The sequence below is a fragment of the Nomascus leucogenys genome, chromosome 15, assembly GCF_006542625.1.
Source record: "Nomascus leucogenys isolate Asia chromosome 15, Asia_NLE_v1, whole genome shotgun sequence".
Lineage (NCBI taxonomy): Eukaryota > Metazoa > Chordata > Mammalia > Primates > Hylobatidae > Nomascus > Nomascus leucogenys.
The window spans coordinates 75,187,762-75,203,842 of NC_044395.1; the positions used below are offsets into that span (position 1 = coordinate 75,187,762).

Sequence of the window (16,081 nt, forward strand, 5' to 3'; positions counted from 1 at the left end):
ATGAGACAGGATAATAATTCTAACCCCACAGGATTGTCATGAGGGGAAAATGAAATAATATGGGACTGCCACCCGCTGTGTGCTCTGCGAATGTGACTCCTTTCCAGCCACTCTGAGTGGTTGCTGCCATGTATCTCACATGGTCCCAGCCACTCCTGAGAATCTGAGTGACACAAAGAGATAGAGGTTGAAGAGCGGCCTCTGATAGCTTAGACTCAGGATGTTATTCCCAGCAACCGGGGGTGTCGGCCAAAGGTCTCTGACTCTACAGCTGGTCCCTGCTTCCCAGCTGTGAGCTGATGGGTACAGTCTGGCGCTGGACAGTGCCTGCTATCGGCAGCCTTCTGAGGGCAATAGAAACAGGAAGCTGGGGGAGATGACCCCTCTGATGGAAGGTTGAGGTGCAAGGATCACTTGAGCCCAGAAGTTTGAGGCAACAGTGAGCCATGATCACACCACTGCACTCCAGCCTGGGTGACAGAGCAAGACTCTGTCTCTGAAAGAAAAAAAGAGAAACTGGACAGGGTGGTAGTATATGGTTCTCTCCACATTTGTTCAATGGATGGGCTCAGGACAGAGAAGGGTATAAACCCACAGTGGCCAAAGGCAGAGTTCAGTGGGAGACCACGAATGTGAATACTCTCTGTCCCTCTCATTCTTCATAATCCAGGCAGATTTCCCTCAGAGTGAGGACCAACCCCCAGAACTCTAATATAATGGTCTCTGTATTTCGTTTCCAGGAGAGCAGCACCTTCAGCTGAATTTTCCGTGGACAGAACACGCCATTTAATGTCCTTCCTGACCATGATGGGCCCTAGTCCCGACTGGAACGTAGGCTTATCTGCAGAAGATCTGTGCACCAAGGAATGTGGCTGGGTCCAGAAGGTTGTGCAAGACCTGATTCCCTGGGACGCTGGCACTGACAGTGGGGTGACCTATGAGGTGTGTGTGTGTGCCTGGAGTGGTGAGTGGCAAACTTCCCCAGCACCTTCTCCTTGCCCAGCCCCTTCCTGAGTGTCCTGGACACAGAGGGAATCTGTCCCAGGCTCTGTCCTAGGTGAACTTTCAGTCTGGCTGGGGAGGCCGGCATGGTGTCATCATCACATATGGTGTAATTTGGGCTCTGGGAACTGTCTGTGCAGTGGCCAGGAGAGCACAGAGAGGGAACTGCTAAAGAGCAGTTCCCAGGTGAGCAGGGGACAGCATTCCAAAGCCACGATGGCAAGAGCGAAGGTTTCTGGACAGCTGGGCTAAGGAGTTTGCATTCTGTCCTGAATGTCATATTTCTCTGATATGATCAATTGCATTGAAATCTGGAGCCATCAGAAAACCAATGGGAGAACAATCTAAAACAGACATCTGCAAACTATGGTTTGGAAGACAAATCTGCCCTACAATGTGATTTGTCAATAAAGTTTTCAAAGCCAGTTACATTCCTCCAAGTACATATTATCTGCGGCTGTTTTCCCACTACCACAGCTGAGTTGAATATTAGCAACAGACACAATATGGTTCACAAAGTCTAAAATATTTAGCATCTGACCCTTTACAGAAAAAAGTTTTCCAATGCCTGGTCTATTAGAAAGAGTTTGGGATTCAGGCCAACCTGGCTCAGCCATTTCCTAGCTGGGATGGCCTCTCTGAAACTTGGCTTCTTCATCCTAGCACAATCCTACCATGTACATGGAAGAATTTTAAAATATAGTTCTAGAAATTTCCCAGCACAGTATGTGGCATGAACACAATTCCATAAATACAAATAGTAGTTACACTTGTTAAATTCCTATCAAGGACTTTGCTCTGATCCATATAACAAATGGCTTTTGTGGGTTTTCCCAATTTTATTTCTTACTCTCTACCTCTGTATGTTTTCTTGCAGTCACCCAACAAACCCACCATTCCCCAGGAGAAAATCCGGCCCCTGACCAGCCTGGACCATCCTCAGAGTCCTTTCTACGACCCAGAGGGTGGGTCCATCACTCAAGTAGCCAGAGTTGTCATCGAGAGAATCGCACGGAAGGTACTGGGTTAGAACCCACTCTTGGCATCAACCCTTCCCGGTAGGAGTGCCAGGGAGATTGAACGCCTTTCTGCTCTAGAATCATGGAGTCGCTGGCAGAAGTCACCTCAGGATACGGAATTCCTGGGCCTCCCCTGGTTTCTAACATGCAAATTATTTCATAAGATGAAAATAAGCAGGCCAGGCATGGTAGCCCATGCCTGTGATCCCAGCCCTTTGGGAGGAGGCTGAGGTGGGCAGATCACCTAAGGTCAGGAATTCAAGACCAGCCTGGCCAACATGGTGAAACCCCATCTCTACTAAAAATACAAAAATTGGCCAGGCATGGTGGCTGGGACCTGTAATTCCAGCTACTCATGAGGCTAAGGCAGGAAAATAACTTGAACCCTAGAGGTGGAGGTTACAGTGAGCCAAGATTGTGCCACTGCGCTCCAGCCTGGGTGACAAGAGCGAAACTCCATCTCAAAAAAAAAAAAAAAAAAAAAAAAAGAGCAAAATTAACTCAGCAGTGAGGCCCAGTGCTCAAATGAACAATTTGATCCAGGCAAATTGCTTTCATTGTGAGTTTTGTAATTGATTACTAATATCTGCCATGGGCCAGGAACTGGGGAGTGGTGGTACCCAAGTTATGTATTTATCATCCCTGGTTAGCCATTCCTGCTTTCTTGGCATTTCTTTCTCAGGCATATTGTAAATGTTGGCCCAGAACTTTGCCATGGCATACGATTTGTATACAGAATGGGCATTAGATTTTAGTCCTCTTTCATCTTCCCCCTACACATTCCCTTCTTTCTCTCATGTGAGCCCTCCAAGTAAAATTCCTTTTGCAGGGGGAACAATGCAATATTGTACCTGACAATGTCGATGATATTGTAGCTGACCTGGCTCCAGAAGAGAAAGATGAAGGTATGTTGTTTTCTTTTGTTGCAGGTGGCAATATAAATCGTCATAACCCTTTAAGAAAGCAATTTGTTAACCTGTTTTAAGAACCATAAACCATGTGTTTTGACTTGGTAATCCTATCTCTGAGGATTTCTCCTCAAGAAATAATCAAAAACAAGGCCAAGGTAGGCACAAAGTATAAGGGAATTGGTGAAGATATGACATCAGAATATACACTCAACAACATCAGGCCTTTAAAACAATCGTGTAAATCTCATTTGAATGGGCTTCGCAGGATTCAGACCACTCTCTGCTTCGATTCTCAGGCCAGCCTATGAGGTAGGTGTGGATACATTCACTTTCCCAGCAAGCAAAGAAAGGCCCAGATCCTACAATCAGGAGGGAGCGACACAGTCATGGTTCAAGCTCAAGTTTTCTTATGGGATCTGGAGCCAGACAACCTGGACTCTCAGTAGATATGTGATCTTGGGCAAGAAGCTAACCTTTCTATCTCAGTTTCCTCAACAGTCAAATGGGGATAATAAAAGAACCTGCTTCAAACAGTTGTGAGAATTAAATGGGATAAAACATGTAAGGCTCTTAGAATGGTGCTGGTACATGATAAGTACTCAATGAATAGCAGCTGCTCTTATTCTTACCATGACAACTGTGTATGGGATCATTGGGAAGATGAAGCCATGGCATGAAAACCAGCCTTGAGCTTTTCAGAATTACCTACAGTGAGCCTGCGTGTGTGTGGAAACAATGCCAAGATGAGGGACTGAAAATGAGAAGACGTTCATGTGTTGAAAGGAAGGGATAATAAGAATTATTCTGCTTATTTAGATATTTATTAGCAAGATGTTAAACTATCATCTTTAAAGGGAAATGGATGGCTGCTTCCATCCCAGGAGCACACAGGCTCACTGAGGCCAGGCTGGCAGCATGGCTTTTCTTGTCCCCAGATGAGTTGGTATGGGGAGAGGGCCAGTGGCAGCTCCCATAGGCTCCCAGGGAAAACATGTCAAACATTCTTTCCAGATGACACCCCTGAAACCTGCATCTACTCCAACTGGTCCCCATGGTCCGCCTGCAGCTCCTCCACCTGCGACAAAGGCAAAAGGATGCGACAGCGCATGTTGAAGGCACAGCTGGACCTCAGCGTCCCCTGCCCCGACACCCAGGACTTCCAGCCCTGCATGGGCCCTGGCTGCAGCGATGAAGGTGAGGAGACAGCCCAGACCAGCCAGGGGCTGGCAGGAGTTCAGGAAGGGAGGGTCTGCCTAGCAGTCAGACAGTGTCCCTGGTGAGGGCACAAGGACCCTGACAGTAGATGTCAGTGGGGTCCACCTTGGGCAAACTCCTATCTGCAACAGTGTCTTGAGGGCTCTGAACACAGAACCTCTCTCATGACATCAAAGGAATTCTTGAGATTGACCACCCCCCCCTTCTTTTACTGAAGAACTAAGAAACATAGATACATCTTATGACAAGTTACAGATAACACATAGCCTGCTTCTGGGCCTTAACTCCAATCTCTTCTTAAGGAGACTGTTAACAGGGCAGCCCAGATTGCAGGTAGATCCATTGCCCCAATTCTGTCATTTACGGCCCCTCATCTGTGTTCCACCTCAGCGTGAGTCAGAGCACTCTCACTTCTTTGTGTCAGGACCTTTGGGCTGATTGCAGAAATTCTCAGTCTCTCTATTTGCAGCAATGCAAAGGTCAGGCTTTAAGTATAATCTTGCAACACCTATACCATGATGGCTCAAGCTTCAAGATTGCACTAAGCTGATTGCTGTGCAAAGGTCAGCTATCTGCTTCCCAAGCCATGACCCCTTTCTCTGCCTGATAGATCTACGCTACTCTGCCCTGATCTTACAGGATGCAATAAGGCAATGGGACGGCACTGTATAGGCTGGACTGGTGTATGGCAGGGAAAAAAACCACTTCCAAGCTGAGGATAAAGAAAGCAAGTTTATCCCATGCAGGTCATTAATTCCTTGGCTCTGCCTAGAGGGAGGCTCTTAAACACCTCTCCCAGCATTGCACTTTCACAATGGTTTATTGCTAGCTCATTTTGCCCACAATAAGCACTTTGGAGGGAAGTAAACCCTTCCATAGACAAGTCATTCCTACAAACAGGCAGGAGGAAAGCTGGGACTGACCTGTCAACATCGAAGCCTCTTTCTTGGGGCTGGGACTGGGGAGCTGTCTAAGCTGAGGAGCTGAGGTCGTTAACCTCCCCCTCCACAGGGAAGGAGTGTTCCTCATACAAATGGATTATGATTTATCTTAAATTATATGTAGATTAAATTATATCTTATCATAGATATATGTGTGTACATTTTTTAAACACCGCCCTTTCCATACAAGCGTCTTTCAAATGTATTTTCATGAGATAAGGAGTAATTCTGAGTGTCCCATGCACCTGGAAAAGAGGCATTTCCTCTTAGAGAACTTTGCCGGTTTAAGGATTTAGACCTCTTAGGTGTGCTGACAACCTCAACTGCCTGACTCCTTTTGATTCCCGCTGGCGGAAAGTTCCCACCGCGCGGCCTGGCGGGCGCCCCTGCCACCCGTGCACTGCTGCAGCGTTCACTCGGTGTGTTGCAGACGGCTCCACCTGCACCATGTCCGAGTGGATCACCTGGTCGCCCTGCAGCATCTCCTGCGGCACGGGCATGAGGTCCCGGGAGAGGTATGTGAAGCAGTTCCCGGAGGACGGCTCCGTGTGCACGCTGCCCACTGAGGAAACGGAGAAGTGCACGGTCAACGAGGAGTGCTGTGAGTGGGGGCCCCGGGCGGGCGGGCAAGCAGGTCGGGGAGGCAGCAGGTGCGACTCCAATGCCGCCGGCCTCCCCAGCTCCCAGCAGCTGCCTGATGACCGAGTGGGGCGAGTGGGACGAGTGCAGCGCCACCTGCGGCATGGGCATGAAGAAGCGGCACCGCATGATCAAGATGAGCCCCGCAGATGGCTCCATGTGCAAAGCCGAGACGTCCCAGGCGGAGAAGTGCATGATGCCAGAGTGCCGTGAGTGAGAGCGGGGGTGGGCTTGGAGGAGGCCACCGGGGACAGGCGTGGAGGGCCATGGCATCCACTATTACCACCATAAAGGTCGGAGGCTGAGCAGGAGGAAAGCATGGCCCATGGTCCTTGCCGGGCACTGCTGGGAGCCAGATGAGAGCCATAGATGTGTAGACATCAACCAGACCCAGAGAGAGTAACCTCCATTGGCGGACATTCTAAGCAATGCTGGGGTGGCAAACTGGTGGCCTCTGGATAGAATTCACCTGCAGCTGTGTTTTATAGGAGTGTCTTTCTTGCAGTGGTGGGGAGGAGGGCCAATACATTTAGGCGGGACATACACTACCCAGGTCCAGCCCACTCCTGTTGTACATTGGACTTGGCTGATCCCATAAAGCATGACCTCCCCTGCTCTGTGCACAAATGCATATGGGCCTGCCCACACATTAGTATGCAGATGTATACAGGCACACCAGTACATACACATTCTAGGGAATTCAGGACCACAGTGTCCAAAAATGCATCCCTGAGCCTCTCCTTTAGTGCCTGATTCTTAGTGAGTGTGGGATGTTTCTGTCTCTAGGAAGACCCTAACAGCCTCAGTGGCATTTCCAGTAGGGACTTATGTGGTCATATTGCTACCCTCATGTCATAACCACCTGGGGGGTCAGCGGGGAGATGAAAGAGAGTGACAAGAAGAGCAGTAGGCTGCTGAGCCATTTCTTGCTCCATAGAATTCACTCTTATTTGAATCCATGGGCCAATTCCACTTTATTCCAGGGGCCAAAGCAGGGGACTGGGTATGGAACACTGTGGGGTCAGGGAGATCAAAGAAAACAAAAGGAACCTGTTCACAGTGGCAAACCTGGTTCTTGATCTAGACACCATCCCATGCTTGCTGTCCCCATGGTCCGAGTGGAGTGACTGCAGCGTGACCTGCGGGAAGGGCATGCGAACCCGACAGCGGATGCTCAAGTCTCTGGCAGAACTTGGAGACTGCAATGAGGATCTGGAGCAGGTGGAGAAGTGCATGCTCCCCGAATGCCGTAAGTCCTGGAGCTCCTCAAAGCCCATCACTTCTATGTTCCTGAGTCCAGGGAGCTCTGAACCAGCCAGTGCTAATACTGCTAGATCCTAGAATAAAACGGTTTGCTGGGGAAGAGTTTGGGGTTTGGCTTTCAGTGTTTGCAGTTACTTAAACACTGCAGTCAATTTCATTAGTAAAGTGAGAATCCCACTACCGTCTACAAAATACCCAAAGTTAAGGTTCCTGTGAAGTCTAAATGAGAGACACATATGAAAAACAGCACAAGGCTCAATAACCTTGGTTCTTTCCCTCCTCTCCCCCAACAATTATGGGCTTGCCTGACCCATGGATTTTCCAAGCATTTTAATTCTATTCTCCCTGTGACCATTTTAATTCCCCATGACCAGAGGCTGGACATTAAATCAATGACTCCTGCGGACTGGTAAGAAAACCAGCAAGAAAACAAGCCAAGTTCTCAAAAGCTCACCCCACCCCACTCCACTCCCAGTCCTGTTTTCCAAAATCTCTGCGATCAGCTGTTTGTATTACATGGGACTAATCCCCAAGCAGAGCAAGCCAGTTTCCTTGGCTGGTCTTCCAAGAGCTGCTCTTTTGGGTGGTGAAAGGGCAGGCACACTGGCAGTGGCTCTGGCCCCCTCCAGCATACACTTGCAGTCGTTCATCCTCCCTCCCCTAGCTAGTGACCTTCAGCCGATGACTCAGCACCTCTGTTCCTCAGTTTCTCCATCTGTAAAATAGCAGGAAATACTTCCTAGGTTGCTCTGAGGATGAAACCGAGTAATTGGTCCAAAGTGTGAGCACTGGACATGGCAAGGATAGGCCTTAATCCCTGCTCCACGCTCCAGCTCCTGGGTTGTTTTAGGAGACTCAGCCACGGGTGGAGGTAACTTGGACCATCCACTAGAGAAAGCCTGGGGTTTTCAATAACAAAGATTGGCCCATGGTTCAGACCAGCTCACCAGAGTTGGGGCCCCATAGCCTTCTGACTTAGAGTGCCTGACTTACTTAAAAGTTTTATATCCACAGGGTACTGAAGGAAGGGAGAAGAAAATGAAAATTTATGGAGCACTTACAGGGCTGGGAGCATCTCATTTAATCCTTACAACCTAATGAAAAAAAATACCATGATCCCCATTTTGCATATAAGAAAGCTGCCTGAGCTTCCAAAGGCGGGACAAAAGAACTGAAACTGTTGAACTAAATGAGGACATCTAAGTCCACCCTGACTTTGGCCTTGCAAGGCCAACAGAGAGCTTGGAATAATTTACCTCCCTGGGACACATCCTGACCGTCAAACTGATGTGTTATTTTCCCTTCACATTTATGAGAATTCTGGCTTAGTAAGAATTTACTGGATCTCGATAAACCATAAAGCACCACTTGCTCCTGACCCTCTTCTCTACTGAATGTCCCATTTCTGGCTCCTGTGTTTTTTGCGTAGACCACCATATGTAGAACACAGGATGATGCTGGGAATGAAAAGCTGCCAGGGTGTGTGAGAATCACAATGTCCTTGGTATTGGTCCACAAGGGTCAGCCACCTTTAGCTTGTTGACTTGTTCTCTCCAAAGAGCAGCAGGGGGCTTGTTGGCCTTGCTCTGAAAAAATATCACCAGTGAGTTTGGGACTGTGGGAGGCTGTTCTATACTTGAGGCTGATCTGACAATATTCTAGGAGTTCACAGAGCAGGGCAAGAGGCTCTGAACACATCTTGAAAGTCCTCCAAAGCCTTGAGTCACAGAGGGAGCATAGAATGGGTGATGACCTGGCAGCAATCCTGCCTCTGCTGCTTACCAATCACACGGGCTGGATGAAGTCAGCCTGCCTCTTTGGAGCCTCAGTTTCTTCTTCTGTAAAATAAGCCTGACACAGCACCTGCTTTGCATTCCTCATAGGCTTGTTGAGATGTTCAAAGGAGTGTGACCATATCTTGTTTCAGACATGTGATACACTCATGCCCATCTGTGTCTTGCCAGCCATTGACTGTGAGCTCACCGAGTGGTCCCAGTGGTCAGAATGTAACAAGTCATGTGGGAAAGGCCACGTGATTCGAACCCGAATGATCCAAATGGAGCCTCAATTTGGAGGTGCACCCTGCCCAGAGACTGTACAGCGAAAAAAGTGCCGCATCCGGAAATGCCTTCGAAATCCATCCATCCAGAAGCTACGCTGGAGGGAGGCCCGAGAGAGCCGGCGGAGCGAGCAGTTGAAGGAAGAGTCTGAAGGGGAGCAGTTCCCAGGTATGGCTCCCAAGTGTCAGCCTAAGTGGTCTCCAGGACAGGCAGGGCTCTGCACTGGGCTGTCTTGGACCTGTTTTAAAAAAAAGTCCGGGAGAGTCTGCATCTTCTGGAGTCTTCAGGCCACATTTTGATTCTTTAGATCCAAGTTTGTTCCCAAATATTGAGCAAGCATAATTTATAAAGGAGATTGGCAGTGGGAGGGTCCTTTATCAAAGAACATTTAGATAACCTAATTATCTGCCAAAAATAAATTTTCAAGCAAAGAATCTTTAGGAATTACACAGTTCCTTCTTTCTACACACATATAAAACCAATAATGTGTCCAACTTTGCTCAAAGTCAGTTATGACTTAGCAACACCATTCACTCCTTGCAAAGAGGGAAAATGATACAGATGTGTCAAAGGAGTCTTGTTCGTCATTTAGGGAATGTTCCTGAGAACCTCCCAGAACACATCGTCTTCCATTTTAAGGGTGTGGCTCAGACAAGGCAGCCGTGGCCTGAGACTTTATTTTTTTTGCAAGGCTAACCAGAAGTTTAGCAGCAGTGTCATGTCAGTCTTGAGTTTTATTTCCCCAAATAATATTGATCCAAGCTGACAAATAATTAATAGAACAATGCACCAAGTGCTCAGGGAGCTAAGGAATGAGCATCTTACATTGACTGGAGTTCAGGGAGGTGTCAGAGCAGGGAAAACTAGAGTGGGTCTTGAAAAACCTGGAGGAGTTCGCCACTTAGAAAAGTACATTCCAGGCCAGGCACGGTGGCTCATGCCTGTAATCCCAGCACCTTGGGAGGCCAAGGTGGGCTGATCACCTGAGGTCAGGAGTTTGAGACCAGCCTGGCCAATATGGTGAAACCCCGTCTCTACTAAAAATACAAAAATTAGCCGAGCATGGTGGCGCACACCTGTAATCCCAGCTACTCGGGAGGCTGAAGCAGGAGAATCGCTTGAACCGGGGAGGCAGAGGTTGCAGTGAGCCAAGAGCACACCATTGCACTCCAGCCTGGATAACAAGAGTGAAATTCCGTCTCAAATTAAAAAAAAAAAAAAAAGTACATTCCAGGCAGCAAGAATAGTCATTACAAAGGCACAAAGATGCCAAAGACCATGATAGGTCCAAGTGATAAATGGGATGCAGATGAAGCACAGAGGACAAGGCAGGCAGGAAACCAGGCTGGGAAGGCAGGGACCAGACCACAAAAGGCCAGTGGCCCACCAAGGATTTGGGACTTGACTCTGTAGGTGGTTTTAAGCAAGAGGGTGACTGTATCAGACCTGTGTTGAGTAATTTGGAGATGGCAAACAGACACAGAGGCCAGATACGTTTTATTTGTAACCCAAGAGAAAGATTATACATCCCCAAACTCCAGCTTAACTTCAGAGAGTTCCAGGACTTAAGAAGAAAAAGAAAATGCCGGCCAGGGACTTCAGTGCTGAAGGTACCCACATAAAAAAGTGAAGATTAACGTGTACATCAAGTTTTCTGATTTTTAAAGGCCCATTCTTCTTTTTAAAGTGTGAGGAGTTACTTGACAGTTCAGGATCCTTATGATTAGGGAGTTGTTTGTTTGCATACCAAAGTGCTGTCTGTTCTACATGGTAGTCAGCCAGTCAACAAACATTCATTAAAGCCTACTATGTGCCAGGTACATAGTTGTACGGTACATTCCTCCATGACTCTTAGCTGTAGTGTGGTTAACAAATATGCGTAACCATAAATGTGGTGGGTTCTATAAAAGAGGAATCTAGAGTGCTATGGAAGCAGTAATCAAAAGATCTAACCTAATTAATCTCTGGGGTCAGGGAAGTTTTCTTGGAGAGCAGCATGTTTATGCTGAGTAGGAAGAACAAAAATTGTACTTCTCTATACTTAGCATTTGGGAGCCAAGTACTTGGGGAGTAAGGCATAAGAGAAAGTGGTTTAGTGTTCCTTGCATGGCTGCTGCATAAGCCACCCCAAAACAGTCTTTTTAAACAATCACTTAGCAAGATTCTGTGGATCAGTGATGTGAACTGGGTCCACTGGATGGTTCTTCTTGGGTCTAGTTTGGACTCATTGATGTGGCTACTACTAGCTGGTGGCACAATTGGGCCAGACGAGCCTCACCTGCATATCTGGGGCCTCATGAGATGGCTGGGGCTTCTCTGCACATGGTCTCTCGAGTGGTCTAGCCAGGCTTGCTTACATGGTAGTAGAAGGGTCCTAGCAGCTTTTAGGCCTGTTTTTGCTCATGTCCCATTGGCCATGGCAAATCATGTTGTCAAGCCCAGATTCAAGAGGTGGAGAAACAGAGTCTGCCTTTTGATGAGAACCATCATGGAGCATTTGTGGCCATTTTTTGCAATTAGTCACATATGACCTAACTGTCCCTAATAACGACTCTAACCAAATCGTTACATACTTGAGCAGAGGATGAGCCCAGACAACCACATTTCACAGTTCTACTAGAATTCAGCATCCCTGTTCCATCCCTAGTTTCTGCAGGCCTAACAAGGCATTCTCATGCTTTCAGGTTGTAGGATGCGCCCGTGGACGGCCTGGTCAGAATGCACCAAACTGTGCGGAGGTGGAATTCAGGAACGTTACATGACTGTAAAGAAGAGATTCAAAAGCTCCCAGTTTACCAGCTGCAAAGACAAGAAGGAGATCAGAGCATGCAACGTTCATCCTTGTTAGCAAGGGTACGAGTTCCCCAGGGCTGCACTCTAGATTCCAGAGTCACCAATGGCTGGATTATTTGCTTAAGACAATTTAAATTGTGTACACTAGTTTTCATTTTTGCAGTGTGGTTCGCCCAGTAGTCTTGTGGATGCCAGGGACATCCTTTCTGAATACTTCTTGATGGGTACAGGCTGAGTGGGGCGCCCTCACCTCCAGCCAGCTCTCTTCCTGCAGAGGAGTAGTGTCAGCCACCTTGTACTAAACTGAAACATGTCCCTCTGGAGCTTCCACCTGGCCAGGCAGGACGGAGACCTTGACCTCCTCCACATGGAGAGGCAACCATGTTTGGAAGTGACTCTATGCCTGAGTCCCAGGGTGCGGCAGGTAGGAAACATTCTCAGATGAAGAGAGCAGATTCCCCGCATTCTCATCTTTGGCCTGTTCAATGAAACCATTGTTTGCCCATCTCTTCTTAGTGGAACTTTAGGTCTCTTTTCAAGTCTCCTCAGTCATCAATAGTTCCTGGGGAAAAACAGCTGGTAGACTTGAAGAGGAGCATTGATGTTGGGTGGCTTTTGTTCTTTCACTGAGAAATTCGGAATACATTTATCTCACCCCTAATATTGGTTCCTGATGCCCCCCACAAAAATAAATAAATTAAATTATGGCTGCTTTATTTAAATGTAAGGTAACTAGTTTTTACACCTGAGATAAATAATAAGTTTAGAGTGTATTTTTCCCTTGCTTTTGGGGGTTCAGGGGAGTATGCACAATTCTTCTGGGAAGCCAGCCTTCTGAACTTTTTGGTACTAAATCCTTATTGGAACCAAGACAAAGGAAGCAAAATTGGTCTCTCTTTAGAGACCAATTTGCCTGAATTTTAAAATCTTCCTACACACATCTAGACTTTCAAGTCTACAAATCAGTTTTTAGCAAGAAAACATTTTTGCTATACAAACATTTTGCTAAGTCTGCCCAAAGTCCCCCCAAGGCATTCCTTCAACAAAATACAATCTCTGTACTTTAAAGTTATTTTAGTCACGAAATTTTATATGCAGAGAGAAAAAGTTATCAGGACAGAAAATCTAAGGGAAAGGAATATTATGGGATTAAGCTGAGCAAGCAATTCTGGTGGAAAGTCAAACCTGTCAGTGCTCCACACCAGGGCTGTGGTCCTCCCAGACATGCACAGCAACGGCCACAGGTTTACACTGCCTTCCCAGCAATTATAAGCACACCAGATTCGGGGAGACTGACCACCAAGGGATAGTGTAAAAGGACATTTTCTCAGTTGGGTCCATCAGCAGTTTTTCTTCCTGCATTTATTGTTGAAAACTATTGTTTCATTTCTTTTATAGGCCTTATTACTGCTTAATCCAAATGTGTGCCATTGGTGAGACACAATGCTCTGAATACACTAAGAATTTGTATTAAACAAACACATCAGGATATTTCCAAATACAACATAGTATAGTCCTGAATATGTACTTTAACACGAGAGACTATTCAATAAAAACTCACTGGGGCTTTCATGTCTTTAAGCTAAGTAAGTGTTCAGAAGGTTCTTTTTTATATTGTCCTCCATCTCCATCAATCATTTTCAATAAAAGATGATAGGGCTTTTGCTCCCTTGTTCTTGGAGGGACCATTATTACATCTCTGAACTACCTTTGTATCCAACATGTTTTAAATCCTTAAATGAACTCCTTTCTCCCAAAAAAAGCACAATATAAAGAAACACGATTTAATTTTCTACTTGGGGGGAAAAAAAGTCCTCATATAGAAGCGCCCACTTTTGCAATGTTGTTCTAAGCTATCTAACTCTCAACCCAGGATAAAGTTCCTTAAGCTGGTGATTCCTAATCCAAGGACAAGCCACCTTAGTGTCTCATGTTTGTATTTGGTCCCAGTTGGGTACATTTAAAATTCCTGATTTTGGAGACTTAAAACCAGGTTAATGGCTAAGAATGGGTAACATGACTCTTGTTGGATTGTTTGTTTGCAATGGGGAATTTATAAAAGAAGCATCAAGTCTTTCTTACCAAAGTCTTGTTAGGTGGTTTGTAGTTCTTTTGGCTAACAAATCATTTTGGAAATAAAGACTTTTTACTACAAAAATGAAATTTGTTTGGACTTCCACTTGAGATAGTAAAGAGAGTATTAGACACCCAGTAAAAACTGCCATATAAAGAAGTTGTAATTGTTTGTTGTGTATATATTTTTTTCAATGCCAAACCAGCTGTGATCCAATTTACATCCACATTTTAGGTTCAAAAGCAAGAAGTTGAGAGAGAGATTTCCCAGCCAGACATTGGTCACCTTGCCAGTGCATTTTATTTGAAGGGAATCTGTTGTAGCAAATGGGAATAAACCTGGGCTTCTATAGACCCAGAACTGAAAAAATAAACATTGTGCTGTTTTTAATTTGAACTTTGCATATTGAACATATTTTAGGGATACTCAGTCTATGTACTCCCTCCAGGAAGTAAGGGTACATTACACATTCTCACACAACTATAGCTCTCCAGAAATAGTCCAGGTCAAGTGCATGGCTAAAATGTGCTACAGCTTGAGTTTGTTCCCACCAAAACTCATGCTTGAAATTTGATCCCCAAGGTGGCCGCGTTGGGAGGTGGGCCTAGTGGGAAGGGTTTGGGTCATGCAGGCATATCCCTCATGAATGGCTTGGTACCATTGTAGTGAAGCATTTCTCTCTCTAGACTGAATTAGTTCTCACAGAATTGTTCCCAAGGGAGTAGGTTGTTATGAAGCCAGGATGCCCCTTGGTTTTGCCTCTTCAAACACGTCCATGTCCCCTTTGACCTTCCCCGCTATGTTATGACACAGCATGAAAAGCCCTCAACAGAAATGGAGCAGATGCTGGCAACATGCTTCTTGTACTTCCTAGCCTGAAGAATCATGAGCTAAATAAAATAAACCTTTTTTCTTTATAAATTACCCAGCCTGAGGTATTGTTATAGGCAACATTAAAAGGACTAAGATGAGTATCAATACACAAAAATTCTCAAAGTCAAATTATTTCTGTGACTTATTTCTGTTTAGCCCACATTTCAGACAATGGTTAAAAAATTTTTTTTCTGAGATGGAGTTTCACTCTTGTTGCCCAGGCTGGAGTGCAATGGCACAATCTCAGTTCACTGCAACTCCACCTCCCCAGTTAGTTCAAGCAATTCTCCTGCCTCAGCCTCCCGAGTAGCTGGGACTACAGGTGCCCGCCACCACGCCTGGCTAATTTTTTGTATTTTTAGTAGAGACAGGGTTTCTCCATGTTGGTCAGGCAGGTCTCGAACTCCCGACCTCAGGTGATCCATCTGCCTCAGCCTCCCAAAGTGCTGGGATTACAGGTGTGAGCCACCACGCCCAGCAAAAAAAATGTTTTAAATAAAAAATCCAGCCTGGGCAACATGGCAAAGCCCTGTCTATACAAAAAATCCAAAGTGTCTGGGTGCGGTGGCTCACGCCTGTAATCCCAGCAGACTTTGGGGGGCAGAGGCAGGTAGATTATCTGAGGTCAGGGGTTTGAGACTTCCCTGGCCAACATGGTGAAACCCCATCTCTACTAAAAATACAAAAATTAGTTGAGCATGGTGGTGTGTACCTGTAGTCCCAGCTACTTGGGAGGCTGAGGCAGGAGAATCACTTGAACCACGGAGGCGGAGGTCGCACCACCACACTCAAGCCTGGGCAACAGGGCAAGACCGTCTAAAAAAAAAAAAAAAAAAAAAAAAATGCCAGCATGGTGGTGCATGCCTATAGTCCCAGCTACACTGGAAGCTGAGGTGAGAGAATCACCTGAACCCAAGAGGTAGTCTGCTGTGGGCCATGTTCATACCACTGCACTCCAGCCTGAATGACATAGCAAGACTCTTGTCTCAAAAAAAATCAGAACTCTCAAGACCTGTAGAAAGGCCTCTCCTCAGTTTATAATGGAATCTGACCATTAAAAGAGCTCAGCTTTGGAAGTTCAGCTACAAAGGAGCTAAATATTTATTCCCTAACGATAGACTCTGTTGTTCAAAAAAAAAAAAAAAACTAAACATTAATGTTTAATCCTTAATTATAACATAGACTCAAGGAAGACACAGTCATTTCCTCTATTTTGTTATGTGGTGCCATCAATTTTAATAAGAGAATGATTCGTGTTGTTATTCATATTGCCGAATGTAGGGAGAATAAA

The 16,081-nt window shown here is 46.1% G+C and overlaps 1 protein-coding gene across 1 annotated transcript in view; it reads left to right on the forward strand.

The window, feature by feature from the left end:
• SPON1 (spondin 1) overlaps positions 1-14,290 on the forward strand; it is a 314,515-nt gene extending 300,225 nt beyond the window's left edge. The window contains exons 8-16 of the mRNA XM_003254969.4: positions 741-942; positions 1,880-2,020; positions 2,851-2,926; positions 3,944-4,126; positions 5,519-5,689; positions 5,769-5,936; positions 6,812-6,976; positions 8,955-9,218; positions 11,735-14,290. Coding sequence (XP_003255017.1) covers positions 741-942; positions 1,880-2,020; positions 2,851-2,926; positions 3,944-4,126; positions 5,519-5,689; positions 5,769-5,936; positions 6,812-6,976; positions 8,955-9,218; positions 11,735-11,898 — 1,534 coding nt within the window. The 3' untranslated portion in view covers positions 11,899-14,290. The remainder of the gene's footprint in view (positions 1-740; positions 943-1,879; positions 2,021-2,850; positions 2,927-3,943; positions 4,127-5,518; positions 5,690-5,768; positions 5,937-6,811; positions 6,977-8,954; positions 9,219-11,734) is intronic.
• The last annotated feature ends 1,791 nt before the right edge of the window (positions 14,291-16,081 follow it).